The sequence below is a fragment of the Quercus suber genome, unplaced genomic scaffold, assembly GCF_002906115.3.
Source record: "Quercus suber isolate HL8 unplaced genomic scaffold, Cork oak 2.0 scaffold_222, whole genome shotgun sequence".
Taxonomy (NCBI): Eukaryota; Viridiplantae; Streptophyta; class Magnoliopsida; order Fagales; family Fagaceae; genus Quercus; species Quercus suber.
The window spans coordinates 516,844-534,286 of NW_027069680.1; the positions used below are offsets into that span (position 1 = coordinate 516,844).

General features: G+C 32.6%; 2 protein-coding genes across 14 annotated transcripts; one reads left to right on the top strand and one right to left on the bottom strand.

Moving 5' to 3' along the window:
* Positions 1 to 7,804: 7,804 nt before the first annotated feature.
* Positions 7,805 to 16,527, top strand: LOC112032482 (AP-4 complex subunit sigma). Of its 4 annotated transcripts, none has more exons than XM_024065239.2 (3): positions 7,843 to 8,272; positions 9,566 to 9,652; positions 11,714 to 11,820. In XM_024065239.2, exons 1-3 carry the CDS (start codon positions 8,132 to 8,134, stop codon positions 11,774 to 11,776), a joined length of 291 nt encoding a protein of 96 aa, XP_023921007.2. In that variant the 5' UTR covers positions 7,843 to 8,131; the 3' UTR covers positions 11,777 to 11,820. The 4 variants fall into 4 exon arrangements, 1 of the variants encoding a protein (XP_023921007.2); XR_010631559.1 differs by lacking the exon at positions 11,714 to 11,820 and adding an exon at positions 16,014 to 16,527 and having other exon boundaries at positions 7,854 to 8,272; positions 9,560 to 9,652; XR_010631558.1 differs by having other exon boundaries at positions 7,854 to 8,272; positions 9,560 to 9,652.
* Positions 10,599 to 15,462, bottom strand: LOC112010424 (uncharacterized). 10 transcript variants are annotated; one of them, XR_010631553.1, is made up of 6 exons: positions 14,277 to 14,941; positions 13,812 to 13,970; positions 13,626 to 13,722; positions 11,511 to 12,142; positions 11,090 to 11,413; positions 10,599 to 10,945 (listed from the first exon to the last, which is right to left on the bottom strand). XR_010631553.1 is itself a non-coding variant. In XM_065779998.1 (6 exons), exons 1-6 carry the CDS (start codon positions 15,343 to 15,345, stop codon positions 10,903 to 10,905), a joined length of 810 nt encoding a protein of 269 aa, XP_065636070.1. In that variant the 5' UTR covers positions 15,346 to 15,462; the 3' UTR covers positions 10,599 to 10,902. The 10 variants fall into 10 exon arrangements, 5 of the variants coding, with proteins under 5 accessions (XP_065636070.1, XP_065636067.1, XP_065636069.1 ...); XR_010631554.1 differs by having other exon boundaries at positions 11,511 to 11,622; positions 13,568 to 13,722; XM_065779998.1 differs by lacking the exons at positions 13,812 to 13,970; positions 14,277 to 14,941 and adding exons at positions 14,948 to 15,020; positions 15,181 to 15,462 and having other exon boundaries at positions 10,599 to 10,941; positions 11,511 to 11,622.
* Positions 16,528 to 17,443: the final 916 nt, after the last annotated feature.

The following is a 17,443-nucleotide window of genomic DNA, read 5'->3' on the forward strand; positions in this document are numbered from 1 at the left end:
AGTAGCCAAATGAAAAGGTTCTGGAGGTTGTGGGAGCCACCAATCTCATAAGATGTGTCATTTAGGCCGGAGGGCATGTGTGATGCTTTACCTACAAAGGCAATTTTGTTGAAGAGGAAGATTGTTCAAGATGACACATGTGAAAACTGTAGTATGGGATCAGAGCATAGTGGACACATTTTCTAGAGTTGCCTGAAACCTTGGAAGCATGGTCCTATTCAAAAATGGTGCTAAGGTTTGAACAAGGTGATCACTAAACGTTTCTGGACCTACTGTGGAACGCTTTAATGGTTAAAGGTGCTGGGGAAGACAAGGCAACATGGGTCGTGGGCATTGTGGCATAATCGTAATGAAGTCAGGCATGAGGGGAAAAGTAAATCTAGGCAAGCCGTGGCTTAGTGGGCAACTCACTATCTCACTTAGTGTGGCAATGGAGGGTACTACAATCTCAAACCCAGTGGTAGAACAGATAACATCATGGTCCCCCCCCCCCCCTCCCCTCCCCCACTAGCTAGTTGCTTGAAAGTAAATGTAGATGGTGCCATCTTTTCAGCACAGAGAACGGCAGGGATAGGGGTGGTTATCCGAAATGAAAATGGCAATTTCAAAGAGGCATTGTTGAAGAAAATTATGACGTCGTTAGGAGCTGTGGAGGTGGAGGTTAAGGCTTTCGAGGCAAGTCTGCTTCTTGCAAAAGATTTAGGCGTTCATGATATTATTCTTGAAGGGGACTCAATGATTATTCATAATGCTTTGTGCAAGAGGTCCCCACCCCCAGCATCAGTGGCAGCAGTAATTGTGGGTATGCAGGATTTGTGCAAAGATTTTAGACGAATTGAGTTCACTCATGGAAGGCGACAGGGCAACAAACCAGCCCACCTTTTAGCTAAACATGCATCTAGCATTGTTGACTATATTGTTTGGATTGAAGAGATCCCTTGCTGCATTGAGCAAGCTCTTATCCATGATGGACTTTCCTTTTCAAATGTTCAATAAAAGTTTGGTCTTCCCATCAAAAAAATAAATAATAGAAGGATTGATCTCTAGATTCCATACACCCTCTGCAAAAGACACAAAGATAACCCATTTCATCAATCCATATCTAGTTGGAAGTGCTTTGGAACCAAACCAATTTCCACCAAGGGACAGCCAGCTTCCTAGGCTTCAATTTATTCCATGTTGCGGTAGAATTGAAGAGACCAGACTTAGATGCACAACACCCTTCTTGCGAAGGTGCACCCAAACAGTATTCTTTGTCATAAATTTATCTTTTTACAATTTAGTTTACAAACTTTTAATTATTATCTTTAATCCCTAAAATCTGGATCAAAAATAATATAGCTATGGTTTTGTCCAAATTTACAAAAATTACATTTTGTGAAAAACTTTCAATTACAACTTACTCAAATAGTTTGGCACTATCATAATTTTTGTTCCTAAAATTGTTAATGAATCTCTCGATGGCAGCCTAGTTTTTTAATTTTAATCCAAACCTTAAAAAGTATAATTATAAAAATCCGAAGTTTGTTACTAAATTGTAAAGTGATCAAAATTCAAACACATGATATTGATAAATAGTAATTTGTCTTTAGGGGGAAAAGCCCATAATGGCATAATTTGTCCATGGTGACAAATTAAACCTCGCTTATTTTATTTTATTTTTTTATAATAATAAAAATTATCATTTCAAACCCTGAAGGCCCTGAACTTTATAAGTCATACATAACTAATAAAACAACCTATATTTGTCTGGAGAAAATTTTCATTGGGGTCTACTACATAGGGATGGTAATGGGGCATGGTGGGGGTTGGATCATGGGTGTCCCGTGCATGCCCTGTCTCCACTTCGAGGTTAGGAAAAGCCATGCAGGGCAGGTCAAGTCCGGAACGAGTTGGAGATGTTTAACTAATCCTAATAAGATGACTTCAACATTGATAAGATAAAGAAGAAATATAAAAAGGAAAGAGTATTCGTAATAGTACTAAGAGAGAAGTAGAGACAAGTGTTTTAAAGATAATGTATATACATATATATATATATATATAGGGTTGGGTTTAAGTTACACCTGGTGTAACTTTCAGGTGTAACTTTAAACAATGTTACACCATTCAATATTTTTTAATTGGATACGAATTTTGACAAATCTACCGTTAGATAACATTATCTTCGTATATTCTCCATGCTTGTAAAATTTTAAAGTAATAAAAAATTAATATTTATGTCATCAATCAATTGTTTAAATTCAAGTTTTTGTAGTTTAAAATAATATATAAAATATGAGGTTATGGATCAAATGGTAAATAATATCCAATTGAAATCAAATTTGGCATGATTGTTAAGAATATATAGAATATGTAATTCAATGGTGAGATTTTCAAAATATAAATTCTATATCAAGTTATTGGGTGGTATAACTCTTGTAAAGTTATACCATTTTTACACCATAGATTTCTAAGAAATCTAACGGCTAAAACAATATCAATAAATGCCATTACTTTTCACCTTATTCGTAATTAATACTAGCATGCATATTGCCATTTTTAACAACTTGCATTTCTATACTTAAAAAAAAAAAATTAAAAAAAAAAAAAAAAAAAAAAAAAAAAAAAAAATCTACACGAGAAAAATATATGAGACAGATAATTGGTGAGAATGGTCAAGTAACTTTGGCTAAGTGCTTGGAAATAGTAGTTAATTTTGTATTTGAACGAGAAGAACAAGTTCATTTTCAATTAGACTAGAATTAACATTCCCGCCCCCCCCCCCCCCCCCCCCCCCCCCTCTGTGAGAAATTATTATTTACACTGGGAAGACTGCTGATATGGTCTTTCCTAACCAATGAGATGATGTTATCTATGCAAATGTATGTGTGAGCTTCCTAATCAGCACAAAGAATAAAAAAAAATGAAAANTCAAGTATAGAAATGTAAGTTGTTAAAAATGGTAGTGTGCCCTTTAATCAAGTGAAAAAAATAAATAAGGAGAGAGAAAATGCTAGTATTAATTATGGATAAAGCAGGAAATAGCATTTAATAATATTTTTTAGCCATTAGATTTCTTATAAATCTACGGTGTAAAAAAAGTGTAACTTTATAAGAGTTATATCAAGTGTAATTTAAACTCATCTCATATATATATATATATATGTATGTATGTATGTATATATATATATATATATCAACTAGATATGTGTTTGAGAGTTCAAACTAATCTAAATGGATGTCTACAGTCTACATTAAAGAACTATATGCTAGGCAGGACTTCACAGTTCACGCCAAAAGGATGGCCCTGTACTGCCTAAACTAATAGGACTTTCACAAGAATGGGCCCTGTTGGTGCGAAGTCTTGTTTCGCATATAATTATTTAGGGTAGAAAACCATTTATAATTAGTTTGTACTGTATAGAAAAATTACATTATATGTATAAATAAATTAATATATAATAATAAAATAAAATATGTATATATACATTTGGAGCGGGGTGATGCGGGGCGTGGAAAATGAACACAAAGTGGAATGGGGCAGGATCACATGAGATGGATTGTTTTTTGCCATCCTTTCTACAACATCCAAACGATACTATTTTTTTCATGGACATTTTGTCTCATTCCTCACCGTTCACTTAGAGAGGAAAAGAGGAAAAATGTGAGTGAATATATATTATAGAACGAAGTGGAGAGAAAGGAACAACTTTGTTTGAGAGTTCATAAGAGAATGGAATAGAAATGAATAATCATAATTGAATTGAAAAGAATGGAATGTATTTAAGTTGTCTTGTTTGAATGTTTTAAAATAAAGGAATTGAATTAAGTAACCTTATTTGCATGTTTTAAAATAAAGGAATGGAAGGTAACTACCCTTGTTGGTGAGTAAGTTACTAAAAAGGTTTATAAACAGGTCATGAGTTGAGGTTAAACGGGTTCGGGTTATATTCAGGATGACATAGCTAACTCGTTTAAAAAACGGGTTGTGTTCGTGTTCAACATGCGAACTCGTTTGATCCATTTAGCTTATAAAGTTATTAGTTATTTGATATTATTGCTTAATTTATGGTTGTATTAATATGTTTATTAATATATTAATTGTATTTTAATTTTAGATATTTGGGAATTGATAAAAATTATATAAGTTAGGTATGACCTATTAATCAAATAGATTATTAAACGGGTCATTTGTATTGACTTTTATATGACTTGTTAATTAAATGAGTTAAATGTGTCGGGTCGGGTTAGGTTAACCTATTTAATAAATAGGTCGTATTCGGGTTAAGGATTCCTGATACATTTACTAAACAGGTCGGGTTCGATTTAACCTATATAGCCAAATACTCATGGTTCGACACGACACAAACCCGATCCGTGAACATGAATTGCCACTCGAGTAATAGAGAGGGAAATGAATAGAATTATTTTATGACAATATTACTATTAAACCTCTATTTTAAAATAAAGGACAAAGGGATCGTTTAGGAACAACTTATTTAGATGAAACTAAAATTTTTTTGCTGAAAGTGCTATAAATAAATGTAAAAACTAGCTGAAATAGTATAGTGGAACCCATGAACAGTAGCAAAAATAAGCTAAATAGTAAAATAAGCTGGTTTTATAATCTGTTCCCAAACGCAACCTAAATATATATAGAGTTATTTTGAGAGTTTTATTTTTTATTATTTTTTTAAAATCTAATTTCATTCCCTCAATTCCTTACAACTTTTGGAAATGAAAATTTGATATATCGAGGGAATAGAAAGGATTATAGGGGTGTCAATGTTCAACCCAACCCGCGAACACGACACGAACCCGACACTGGTTTTTGAGGGTTAGGGTTGGGCCTTAATGGGCTTGGGTCATAAACGGATCGACCTGAATAGACACATTTGACACGCCAATTTATTTGTGTCAATCCGAAATGACCTACTTAACACAACCCATTTAACTTGTATAACAAATAAATATTTATTTTATTTTAGATTTATCAAATATTTTTTATATCCAATATATGTTTTAAATTTAAAAAGAAAAGTGAGTAATTACAAAAACTTACAAGTGATATAAATGAAAATTGAGACTTTACAAATCATAGATTTCTAAACCCTACAAATCCTAAATCTCTAAACCTTCTTATAAATATCTATTTTTTTTTTTTAATTTCAACTGTATTACTCACTCTACTATATGATAGGCTCACGTCCAATTCTTAAACTCAAAGTCTCAAACCGGTTATTGCTCTCTCTCTCTCTCTCTCTCTCTCTCTCTCTCTCTCTCTCTAATGTGTTTAGTGAGTTTTAGAATTAAAGAAAACCGTTTTCTTGCTGTTTCAAAATTTTGCAATAATTTTTTTTTGCATAATGTTTTTGTTCTATAAACTTTGAACCCATGTATCGTTATTAATATACGAGATATATTTATTGTTGATTAATGCCACAGTTGTAGCTTTTGTCTTGTGCCGTGTGTGTGTGTGTGTGTGTGTGTGTGTGTGTGTGTGTGTGTGTGTGTGTGTGTGTGTGTGTTTTGTTGTTGTTGTTGTTGTTGTTGTTATTTGTGTGTGTGTGTGTATTTGTATTAGTGTTGGACACTGTCTGCATATCTTGCAAGTGGGTTTATTGAGATAGTTTATAAACTAGATGATGGGTATTGCTTTTAAAACTATTAAGGCATGATCATATTTTGTAACTACTAATACTTATTTATATATTTTTTGGCATAGAACTTGCATAAATGAAATTGGATAAAGCTTGTAGAAGATATTATGAATTTGGACATCAACAAAGAATCTATGGATGATAATCGTAGTCATAGTCATGATTAGTCTACTGTTTGCTCCAATTATTTCAATATTGATACTTAGCATTTGCCGAGTTGCAAGGATATTATATTTTTGTTGAATTATGTTATTTCATTTTTGTTAAACTATGTCATTTTGAATTTTGGGTTGAAATGTAAGCACTTCTTTTAGAGTGTAAAGAATTTATAATATTATATTTTTATTGAACTATATTATTTTGAATGTGGATTGAAGACTTGAAGTGTATGCACTGCTTTTAAGATGTAAAAAAAATAATTTCTAGATGGATGTTATATTTAATATTATGTAGGTTGAAATGGGTTGTGTTACATTTGTGTCAACCTAGCACGACTCGTTTATTAAGCGTGTCAAACGGGTTGCGTTAGGTTAATCCATCTTATTAATAGGTTAGGTTATGGTTGAAGGATCATGACGCGATTGTTAAATAGGTCGAGTTAGAGTTGAGACATTTAGTCGAATATCCTTATCTCGACACGATACGAACCCGACATATTAATCCGAATTGACACCCCTAGAAAAGAATGAGTATTTCTTCTAGTCCATTTCAATCCCGTACACTTAAACTCCTAAACAAAAGAATGAACTTTCTATTCTCCTGACTAAAACACTCAAATAAAAAAAAAAAAAGATAAGGATATTATAAAATTATTATTCCCATTCATTTCATTACATTCATTTCTCTCTTTCTAAACGAGGGCTTTAAGGTTTGGGGGTTAGAGATTCCAGATTCGAATCTCGCAATGAAAAGCTCTTGTGGTTATCCTCCCTAAATTCGGTAAAATGAAAAATTGTTTCTAGAGATTAGGGTAGGATTACCAAGACTTGATTAGGGTAGGGGATTACCAAGACTTATAAAATTTTGTTAGTTTGTATTTGGGGTGACTTTGTTCTTCTTTCTCGGCACAGCCTTTCCTGTGGGGGCGAAGAAGAAAATGGGGATCAGATTCATATTGATGGTAAACACTCTCTCTCTCTCTCTCGTGTGTTTAGTGAGTTTTAGAATTAAAGAAAACCGTTTTCTTGCTGTTTCAAAATTTTGCAATAATTTTTTTTGCATAATGTTTTTGTTCTAGAAACTTTGAACCCATGTGTCGTTATTAATATATGAGATATATTAATTGTTGATTAATGCCACAATTGTAGCTTTTGTCTTGTGCCGTGTGTGTGTGTGTGTGTGTGTGTTAGACATTGTCTGCATATCTTGCAAGTGGGTTTATTGAGATAGTTTATAAACTAGATGATGGGTATTGCTTTTAAAACTATTAAGGCATGATCATATTTCGTAACTAATAATACTTATTTATATATTTTTTGGCATAGAACTTGCATAAATGAAATTGGATGAGCTTGTGGAAGATATTATAAATTTGGACATCAACAAAGAATCTATAGATGATAATCGTAGTCATAGTCATGATTAGTCTACTGTTTGCTCCAATTCTTTCAATATTGATACTTAGCATTTGCCGAGTTGCAAGGATATTATATTTTTGTTGAACTATGTTATTTCATTTTTGTTAAACTATATTATTTTGAATTTTGGGTTGAAATGTAAGCACTTCTTTTAGAGTGTAAAGAATTTATAATATTATATTTTTATTGAATTATATTATTTTGAATGTGGATTGAAGATTTGAAGTGTATGCATTGCTTTTAAGATGAAAAAAAATAATTTCTAGATGGATGTTATATTTAATATTATGTAGGTTGAAATGGGTTGTGTTACATTTGTGTCAACCTAACACGACTCGTTTAAAGCGTGTCAAATGGGTTGCGTTAGGTCAACCCGTCTTATTAATAGGTCAGGTTATAGTTGAAGGATCATGACGCGATTATTAAATAAGTCGAGTTAGAGTTGAGACATTTAGTCGAGTATTCTTATCTCGACACGATACGAACCCAACATATTAACCCGAATTGACACCCCTAAAAAAGAATGAGTATTTCTTCTAGTCTATTTCAGTCCCTTACACTTAGACTCCTGACCAAAAGAATGAACTTTCTATTCTCTCGACTAAAACACTCAAATAGAAAAGAGATAAGGATATTTTAAAATTATTATTCCCATTCATTTCTCTCTTTCTAAACGAGGGCTTTAAGGTTTGGGGGTTAGAGATTCCAGATTCGAATCTCGCAATGAAAAGCTCTTGTGGTTATCCTCCCTAAATTCGGTAAAATGAAAAATTGTTTCTAGAGATTAGGGTAGGATTACCAAGACTTGATTAGGGTAGGGGATTACCAAGACTTATAAAATTTTGTTAGTTTGTATTTAGGGTGACTTTGTTCTTTCTCGGCACAGCCTTACCTGTGGGGGCGAAGAAGAAAATGGGGATCAGATTCATATTGATGGTAAACAAACAAGGACAAACCCGTCTTGCCCAATACTACGAGTACCTTACTCTCGAAGAACGTCGTGCTCTCGAAGGTGAAATCGTTCGCAAATGCCTTGCCTGTAACGAGCAACAGGTCTCTCTCTCTCTCTCATCCGAATTTGATTTAATGAAAGCTTGTCACTTTGTTCTTAGCTTAAAGTTGTGGGAAATTGATTGTTTCCAGAACGTACTTAATTTTTTTTAGGAAATGCTCTTTGATATAACTTCAATATTGGAAACCCAATTTCGTGTGTATAAACTACTGCATGGTTGGTATATTTAATTGATTGAAAAGTTACAAATTGTTCATTCGGATGAAAGTATTTGAAGATTAGGAATTGGGTTTCAATTTTTAGATTTTAAAAAGTATGAAAGTGCAAATTTAATTTTCTATTAATGAATTATATGGATGGGCTAAAGCCTTATTAGAAATTCAAGTTGGAGCAAAAATTTTCAAAGCTCAAATCCATCATTTGCTGTTAAGATTCATGTTAAGCAATTTATTTTAGAAAATTGTTCCAATTAGTGGTTTCATTGTAAGGATCTTAGCAATGACTGAGATCAAGATAGAGTCACCTTAGATGGAATTGACAACCTCATATTTTTAATGATTTAGGGTTCAATTGCCAATCCTTGCAACGAAACTGGTTCATGTCATTTTGTTCTTGTATTTTATAATGTTAATGTTTGCTAACAATGGGCTCTGACTTAAATGGCTCCTCCTTCATTCGCAAGAATTTGGTGGAGAGTGAGGTTATGGTTACCAATTAAAAAAAAAAAAGAAAGTCATTGCTTGCTACATGATTATAAAAAGGATTTTGGATTTTACTGATCTGAATGTGTTGTGATGGGTTTTGTTAGACATGAGTCACCTTACCCATTTTTTGGTGTATTATATTTTCATTGGTTTCTTTGATTGGTAAGTTTACACCACACCCAAAGGGTTTTGAACCCACAACATTGCTTTCCTTTTATATATATATATATATATATAATTTTGGAGGGGACGGGGGAGGAGGAGGTCCTGTTTGAGCTAGCGCTCATTGCTAGTGTATTCTATGTTCATATTATGGCAAAAGCAATGATTTGATGGGCAGGCATTAGTTTCAGAACTTAAAAATCTTGTTTGAGTAGGTGACTAGGTGAGTCAGGAAGTAAATCAAGCGATGGTGGTAGTCCTAAAAAAAATCATGCCTAGTATTGGTGAATAAGAACATCATTTTGTTGTCAACATATTGCTTGCTTGTATTTATCAGGGAATCTCTTCTTTTTTTCTTTCTTTTTTTCAGTAAATTGAATGTCTTTCTTGGAGTGTCTTTTATGTTTATATATGTGAAGGCAGATATTCATGTTTCTGTTGCTGATACGTTTTGTTTTACAGTAACAGTGTTCTTTTGTTGAGCATCGGAACTACAAAATTGTATACAGGCGCTATGCATCACTGTTTTTTCTGGTTGGAGTTGACAATGATGAGGTAAATTTTTCTATAAAATCCATATTTTGAGCCGATGCTTTTGTTTGATACTTTTGTGGCCACATAGAGAAGAAAATGATATGAACCATGCTGATCGAAAGAAAACGATATTCTAAACAGGAACTTTGTCTCTGCGCAAATTTTTTAGTTTTTAGTTTTTTTTTTTTTTTTTTTTTTTTTTTAATTATCTCTGTGTGCAAATTTTCAAAAATAGAATGTTTGGCATATGACTTCTAATGTTATTTGCCTCTCAATTTCAAGGGTGTTGTTTCTATGTGATGAGGGTACCATGTACATCAATTACGTGCGTTGATTGAATTTGGCTTTCACAGTCTACATGAGAGAGAGAGAGAGAGAGAGAGAGACCATTGACTTTTTTTTGATGACATGGAATCTCAGCAAGTCAAGTGTAGGGATGGCCATACCCACTAGGCAGTGGATACCTTGCTTATAGATTCCCCCCTCCCTCCCTTATACCGAAAAAAATAATAATAATATATATATATATATATATAAAATCTTCCCATAAAAGATGTTATCAATATCAACAATTACTTTTAAATTCCTTTAATAGGTTACTAATTATATTACAACTAGCATGTAACCCGTGCTATCGCACGGGAATTGATATATTATTAATCATAAGTTTATTCATGTTTAAAAGGCTTAGTTAAGTCTAAATTCATATTATTAAGCAGAAAATTTCATTAACAAAACTTAGCAGTATGTTTTTATGATACTCTCAAAGTATTCAATAATTTTTATAAAAGCTGAATACCTGAAGAAATACAAGAAGACATTGAATGATGTACTTGCAATTACATATATGTACTTACATATTTGTATTGTAAGAATTCCAATTAAAACAAAGTAGAGATTAATTATAGTAAAAAGTTTCTTCTATATGTGATATAAAATCAACTGAAATGTAAACAATCATAATGCATCATGAAATGGTACAACTGAAATTCTGTGAAGTTCAAGCAACTTATAAGAAGCTGTCCAATACATAGAAAACACAAACACATTCAGTGCTAAACAACCAGTGCACCATTCCAAGTCTCTCCAAATCATAATCGAAACAAAATCCACCACCATTGTTAAGCTATAGTAACTCAGTTTATACAAATGCACAACTTAATGCACAAGTTTAATTTTTCCATATGTATTACATAATAGAAGTAAAATTATTAGGACATATGATATGCAATCACTTCTTCTTCTTATTCTGGGAGCTGCCTGTGTTGTTGTTAGAAGTTTGCTTGGAGGTTCTTTTTTTTTTGTAAGATCTTTCTACACAGTAAGGGGAGAAAACATTTTTCAGATTCATTGTTCATTATGCATAAATGTTTAAATTTCTAATAAGGATAACAAAAAAACATTATTAGTAAGAAAGGTTATGATCAAGCAATTAATAATGAGTTTTTGTCTTCTTACCAATTGTGTATTTCCAAAGACGTCATCTATTAGGTTGTCATCAGTTACATCCTTCAAGCTTGTAAGTAATTTAATATCTGAAGTAGCAATAGGATTGTTTGCCATAGTTTGGTGATGGCTGAACAGTGTTTCTGATGGTTTAATCTGAATGTTGTTAGTAACAATATTTTCTGAGTGTTTGTTAGACTCAGATTTAAAGACACTTGTGACAGTGTAAACTTCCCATCCCTCTTTGACATTGTAATTATCAACTTTTATTTGGAATGTATAAGATTTTCCAAGCAAGTTTTGAATTTCTTGAGGCACTTTATTTGGCTCTTGATTCTGCACAATATGATGTAAAGCCCATAAATTGTTAGCATAATAAAAACATTAGGTTTAAGCATAAAATTGAAAGTGGTTAAGAATTTAGATTAGATACTTTTAAAGAAAGATCCATAGTAGTTTTTTGAATTATTTTTTCTGCATCTTTATCAAAAAGAACAAAAGAAGCTATCCCAGTATGATCATTCACTTGGATTTGTAGTTTGTAACTGTATATAATAATGAGAGAAGTTAGAAAGTGTAATAAGGTCATTTGTACATTTATAATTAAAGCAATTATCATTTTGTTTTCCTATGCAGTCATTTGAACAGTTAAATGGTATAAACAATGAAGAATTTGGTCACCAAGGCATAGGGAACTGAGATTTAGAATTACAACTGTTACACCAAAACATATTATTTTGCTGTTTTACTTTTCGCTTGCAAAGTTGACATGAGATATAATTCCACCCAAATTCTGTTTCTATGTTTACAATATCAACATAACAGGTAAAAAATCTTTCCTGCAAAATTAGTCATTCTAGTTAGTTTTAATTGAATAATAAAGATTTAGGTTTCAAATAGTTCAAGATAAAGAAAACCTTGACTCCTTCCACCCATTCCAATGCTTTAATTTCTGCCAATGACATCATAGTTTGCAATATCAATTCTGATTCAGATTTGGGTTTTTTGTCACGTGTTGGAATAGATCAAACAACATTATCGTATTCATCCTCAACAACTTTATATCTGAAGAAAGCAAGAGATCAATTTTTCTTTTATAAAAAAAATCCATTCATAATCCATCATAGAGAATTAGTAAAGTAAATGTCTATGAATTTGTCAATGAGCTCAAAAACCTCTGTAATGTAAACTTTACTTGCATTTGTGGTGTTAAGATTCAGTTTGCCTTTTTAAAAAAAACCATAAAACACATTGAAGAATTTGTTATACACATTTTTTTTATTATTATATAAAAAGTATTATATATACATATACTACCTATCTTTCAGTACCTTGGAATGCTTTTACAATTGTTGAAGTAACAATAATTATATAAGGACCTTAATCTTCTTTGAAATCATTTTCAGTAATTGTTTCAGCACTTTCATCCCACAATGATATTTTTAGCTCTTTGTCCCTAATGGTACATTACAGCATTCAAAAGGCATTAAAAATTGAGATATGCTACCATTCATAATTAAATACAGTAGTTAAAACAGAAAAGGGCTACAGCCAGTCTGACTTATGCCCAGAGTTCAGAGAAGTCATCAACCAGATCAACTACCAGTAGGCCTCAACAATCCTAGTGTTAATAATTCAAAGGGTGGAAAACTTGAAAAAAGGAATAAGCAATTCACCTCTATATTTACACAACCATGTAAAGTAAAAGGGAACACATAGGAAGCCTAAAAGGAGAAAGAAGTTAATTCAAACAAACAAATTTAACCGAGTAATAGAACCATAGTAAACTCATACTTAACAGATAAATGTTTTGAATAAGTGATCACAAAAAGCAATTGGGAACATTGTTAAATAATTTTCACATTTTTAATACTTAATAGCATTGATTCATGGCAAGCTTGCCAAAATCACATGCCATAACCAATACCTATTGTAGCATTGAGTCCAATATTACTTAAACCATCTTTATTAAATATTCTGAAAGATTTCAAAATATGCAATTTGAAATTTGAGTATAACTTTTATGATGTGTGCAATGTGCATCTCATGTTCAATTTTTAAATAGAATTATATTCAATGCAACCCTTTCTAAACTCCATTTAGAAATGATACCTAGTCAACTTAACAGTGTGTGCAAAATAGCAAGGCGCAAACCCAACCTGCCTTCCCATCCATGCTATAAAATTAATAATAATTATTGAATGTTACTGAAATAAAACTTAACATTTATATTTGATTAATTATAATAGAATTGAACTTTATAACCATAAATGTGCAACACAACCAGGTTCAAAAGTCCAATCTGGTCATTGGTGTTCAAACTCAGCTAGAAGTACTTTGCAAGTAGATTTTTATAGTTCAAATATTATAAAAGGATATTTTTTCATATAAATACGGTGGTGGGCTGAAACCAAGTTGGAAGAAAGATGAATAGAAATAAAAGTGCATGGGTTCAGAGACATTGATATAATAGGTTGAGATGACAATTACTTCTTATTGATTTTATCAAACTCATCCATAAATGGGAGCAAAATGAAATGTTCCTTACTCAGGTAGTAGAATTTGAAGATTTTTTATATTTGTAGAGCTGCTGTCACAGTGAACTTGTTCAATGGGTCCAATAGCAGTAAGTTTGCCAATCATATCTGCAAGTATGTACACGTAAAAAACAATGTTTGAAGGATGAATTTTGATTAATTAAAATGGGGAAGAGGTGAAGTAAAACATAATTTACCTGTTAGGTAAGAATTGTCATTCAAACGATTGTTGATACAATTATATGTTGCAAATTCAAAGGCATGCATAGGTATGAGTTCACTTTCTTCATTGCACTCCTTAACCGAAGTTGTTAAGAGGAAAATGATGTTTAGGTCATTTGAAGCTGGTCTATAACCTTTATTTGTCATGATGAGCACAACTAAAGTAATTAGCAACTTAGAGCACAATAATATGTTTTGGCCTAAATTTTATTCTAAATCTGTTAAAACTTGTTCTTAGAGAATTTTAGTTATAGTATCATTTTAAATTTATCTGAAATTAGGCAATACAATCTAACTTTAAAAAAAAAAAGGGTAATAGCAGAGTAACTTAGAGAAACTGTTTTCAGGTATCCAATTTATAATCTAGGATATATGATATCATCAGAGAGAGAGAGAGAGAGAGGGAACAATTATGCATTGCTTACAGAGAAGATGCCTACCACTTATCATCCACAAGCGGTGGAATGGGTCCAATGAACGATTCTGACCAAAGCAGACTTACCTTAGAATTAGTGGCTAAATGCCCACACTCATCCAAATTATATACCCAATCGAATCATATGTAGTTATTATATGTAATATCACTTTCATCCAAACTGTTACATATTTACCTCTACACATTAGAGTCAGGGATTGATTTGCTGGGCATGACAATATCCTAGTTGGGTGCACCTGATATATATGGTTGAACAAATGTTTGGCTAAGATCCACATTTCCTTTTCAATGGTCTTATAAAATTTAATTGATAAGGATTTAAAAATACCCTATTATTTTCTCATAAATAAACCATCTGTAATGCGCCATTTCTAATATCAAGATTTTGATCATGACAATCTTCAAATAGTACAGTTTGAGGCATATGATAGATAACCACCAGTTTATTTCTAAGAGAACATTTCTCAAGCAATTGTCATGCCTTACTATAGAGTATAGACTAAATCCACATATATCAACCTACCCACGTGAAGAGAGAGTATGCATTCCCATTTCAAACATCACACAACCAGCACAAACATACACAGAAACCAAGCCAAAATCATCAACTAATTGATAATATACAAAAATCGGAACTCTTATCTCTGAAGATTTATTATATTCACTATAGCTAACCTTTGTTGAAGATAAGCCATTCAAAATACTTGATTTTGTTGCTGATAGACTTTTGCAATTTCATGACAATCCCCTAGTACCAAAAAATAAATAAATAAATAAACCACGCGCAAATGTTATTAATAACATTTCAACATCAAAACGTTAAATATTTTTAAAAATCTTATGAAACATAAAATTTTCAATTCAAAGGAAGGAAAGCATAGGCAGATGAAAGAAATGAGTAATCAAACCTTAGGAAGAATTCGTTTTGCAGAGCATAAACTAGGACCATTAAAATTGTGAAGAAAAGTACAATTGGAATAGATGCAGAACCTCTTGCTATATAAGATAGAGAAATACCCAAATGCATGCATCATTGATACCGAGATATTCTTCTGAAATTTCATAGAATTCATTGAAAAAGAGGGGAGCTGTATATTGAAGGAGAGGAAGGATTTTGGGTTTTGAGAAGGGGAGGTGAACCTAAAAATAAGAGCAGAATGTTAATTGACTGAAATTGGGGTGTACATGTGGCACGCAATTGGAGTTCTAATTGGTGTGCATACGTGGCACATAATTAGAGTTCTAATTTGGAATTCAATTTCACACTCTCTCTGTTTCACCTATTATTATTATTATTATTATTATTATATATAGATTTGTTTCCACGATTAGAGTATACGATATTGTTATACGCTATTTAGTATTTACTGTCCATTCGATTTGATGGTCAAATCAATAAGAAAGAAAATTAATGTATAATATTTAAAACAACATTAAATATTATTTATAGTACAAGTTTTTTTAGCCTCTATACATGCATAAATGTGCTACAAAAATGTAGTGATTGATAGGAAAAAAAAAAAACGAATTAAAGAATATAAAGCCAATATTTATTATCTTACCAAAACTATAATTCGGCAATTAAAGAAACGGAGTCAAATGGTATGTCATGGGAAAGTTTAATGGAACTTCTTCTCCTTCTAATAAATTAATTTGTTTTTAAAAAAATTTATCTCTTACTAATTACATAGATGTCTTTTGCATAATTGATTTTTTTTTTCTTTTATTATGATTATTATAGGGTGAAGGGCCCAAATCATATATTGGGCCTTAGGCCTTGACCGAGAGTATTAGTAGTCCGAGGACGAACGAATAGAAATAAATGGGTCAAACTCATGACTTAAGGAGCTGGATGCAAGTGGAATGGTGGTCCGAGGGGGAATATTTCCTTGGATAAGCTAAATACAGATCAGATGTAGGCCCTATAAATCGAAGTGACCTTCCAAGAAGCTCCAATGATAGGAACGGGCCTCACGAATATGCGAGAAGGAAGGGAACCCAAAATATCTCGGGAAAAGTTATTACCACCGCATTGAATGCACTGTAGTTACTTTTCTAGTCTCACTTATGTGGAGAAGACTCTTGAATATTACTGCCTTGGCTACCGCAACTCACAGAAAGCCAAAGAGGGTGTCTGATGGGACAGACACTCAAGTAAGGGCTCAAATGTTCTATAAATGTAGGATCAAGATGGCCTAAGAGGATTTGTATAATGTAAGATACCTTTCACAAGAAAGAGGATAAAAAAATAGAAAAAAAAAAATACTGTAGCAATCAAAATTGTACTTGTACCCAACTACTATTGATTTATATGACAAAAGACCTCCTCGAACATATAATTCATTGAGCCTTATTTTTCTTGTTCTTATTTGATCATCTTTTAAATCCATACTAGTCGTTGTCAAATTCATTAGGGCTTAGTTCTCTAACTCACTCTCTACAAATTTATTGTATTGGGTTCACTAGGCCAAGATCCTATACATCTTGGGTTTGGGCTGCAAAATGTGTTCCTACAATTAGCACCGTCTATGGTAAGAACTGATGCAATAGTGAGTGCAACGCCTAATTATGGTAGGGTCAGGTCCACATTAAGTAGAGTCTATGGGATCCCAGCATGGCGATCCCTTTATCAACTTTGAGCGGAGAGGTGATTGTGAAGGAAGTGTGCATACCACACATACTAATATGAGTCAATCTTGAGGTGGAAGCCATATCTCCCATACAAAGAGTAATAAGGGCATGCAACTGGAGATTGACTAGTTGAAGAGAGAGTTGCGTCATGCACGGCGAAGGCGAACCCCCTCTAACTCAGATGTTTCTTCTAATGACGAAAGGGATGTCAGTATAGGCGAAGGTCTCGAACTCCGCCTAGAGAATCTTTCTCCTAAGGGGAAGAATACCGTCGGGAACAGAGGGTCAAAAACCCACCTCGTAAGGGCTTAGGAAATGACGCTATAAGCAGGTTCTTAAATCAAATCTCCAAGTCACCCTTCACGCGCAAAATCAAGGGGCCTAAACTTCCTCGATGATTCACTCAACCTGCTTTCACCATGTACAATGGTAAAATAGACCTCGTGAAACATGTGAGCCACTTCAATTAGAGAATGATTGTCCATTCTAAAGATGAAACCTTGATGTGCAAGGTTTTCCTATCCAATCTAGGACCCGTTA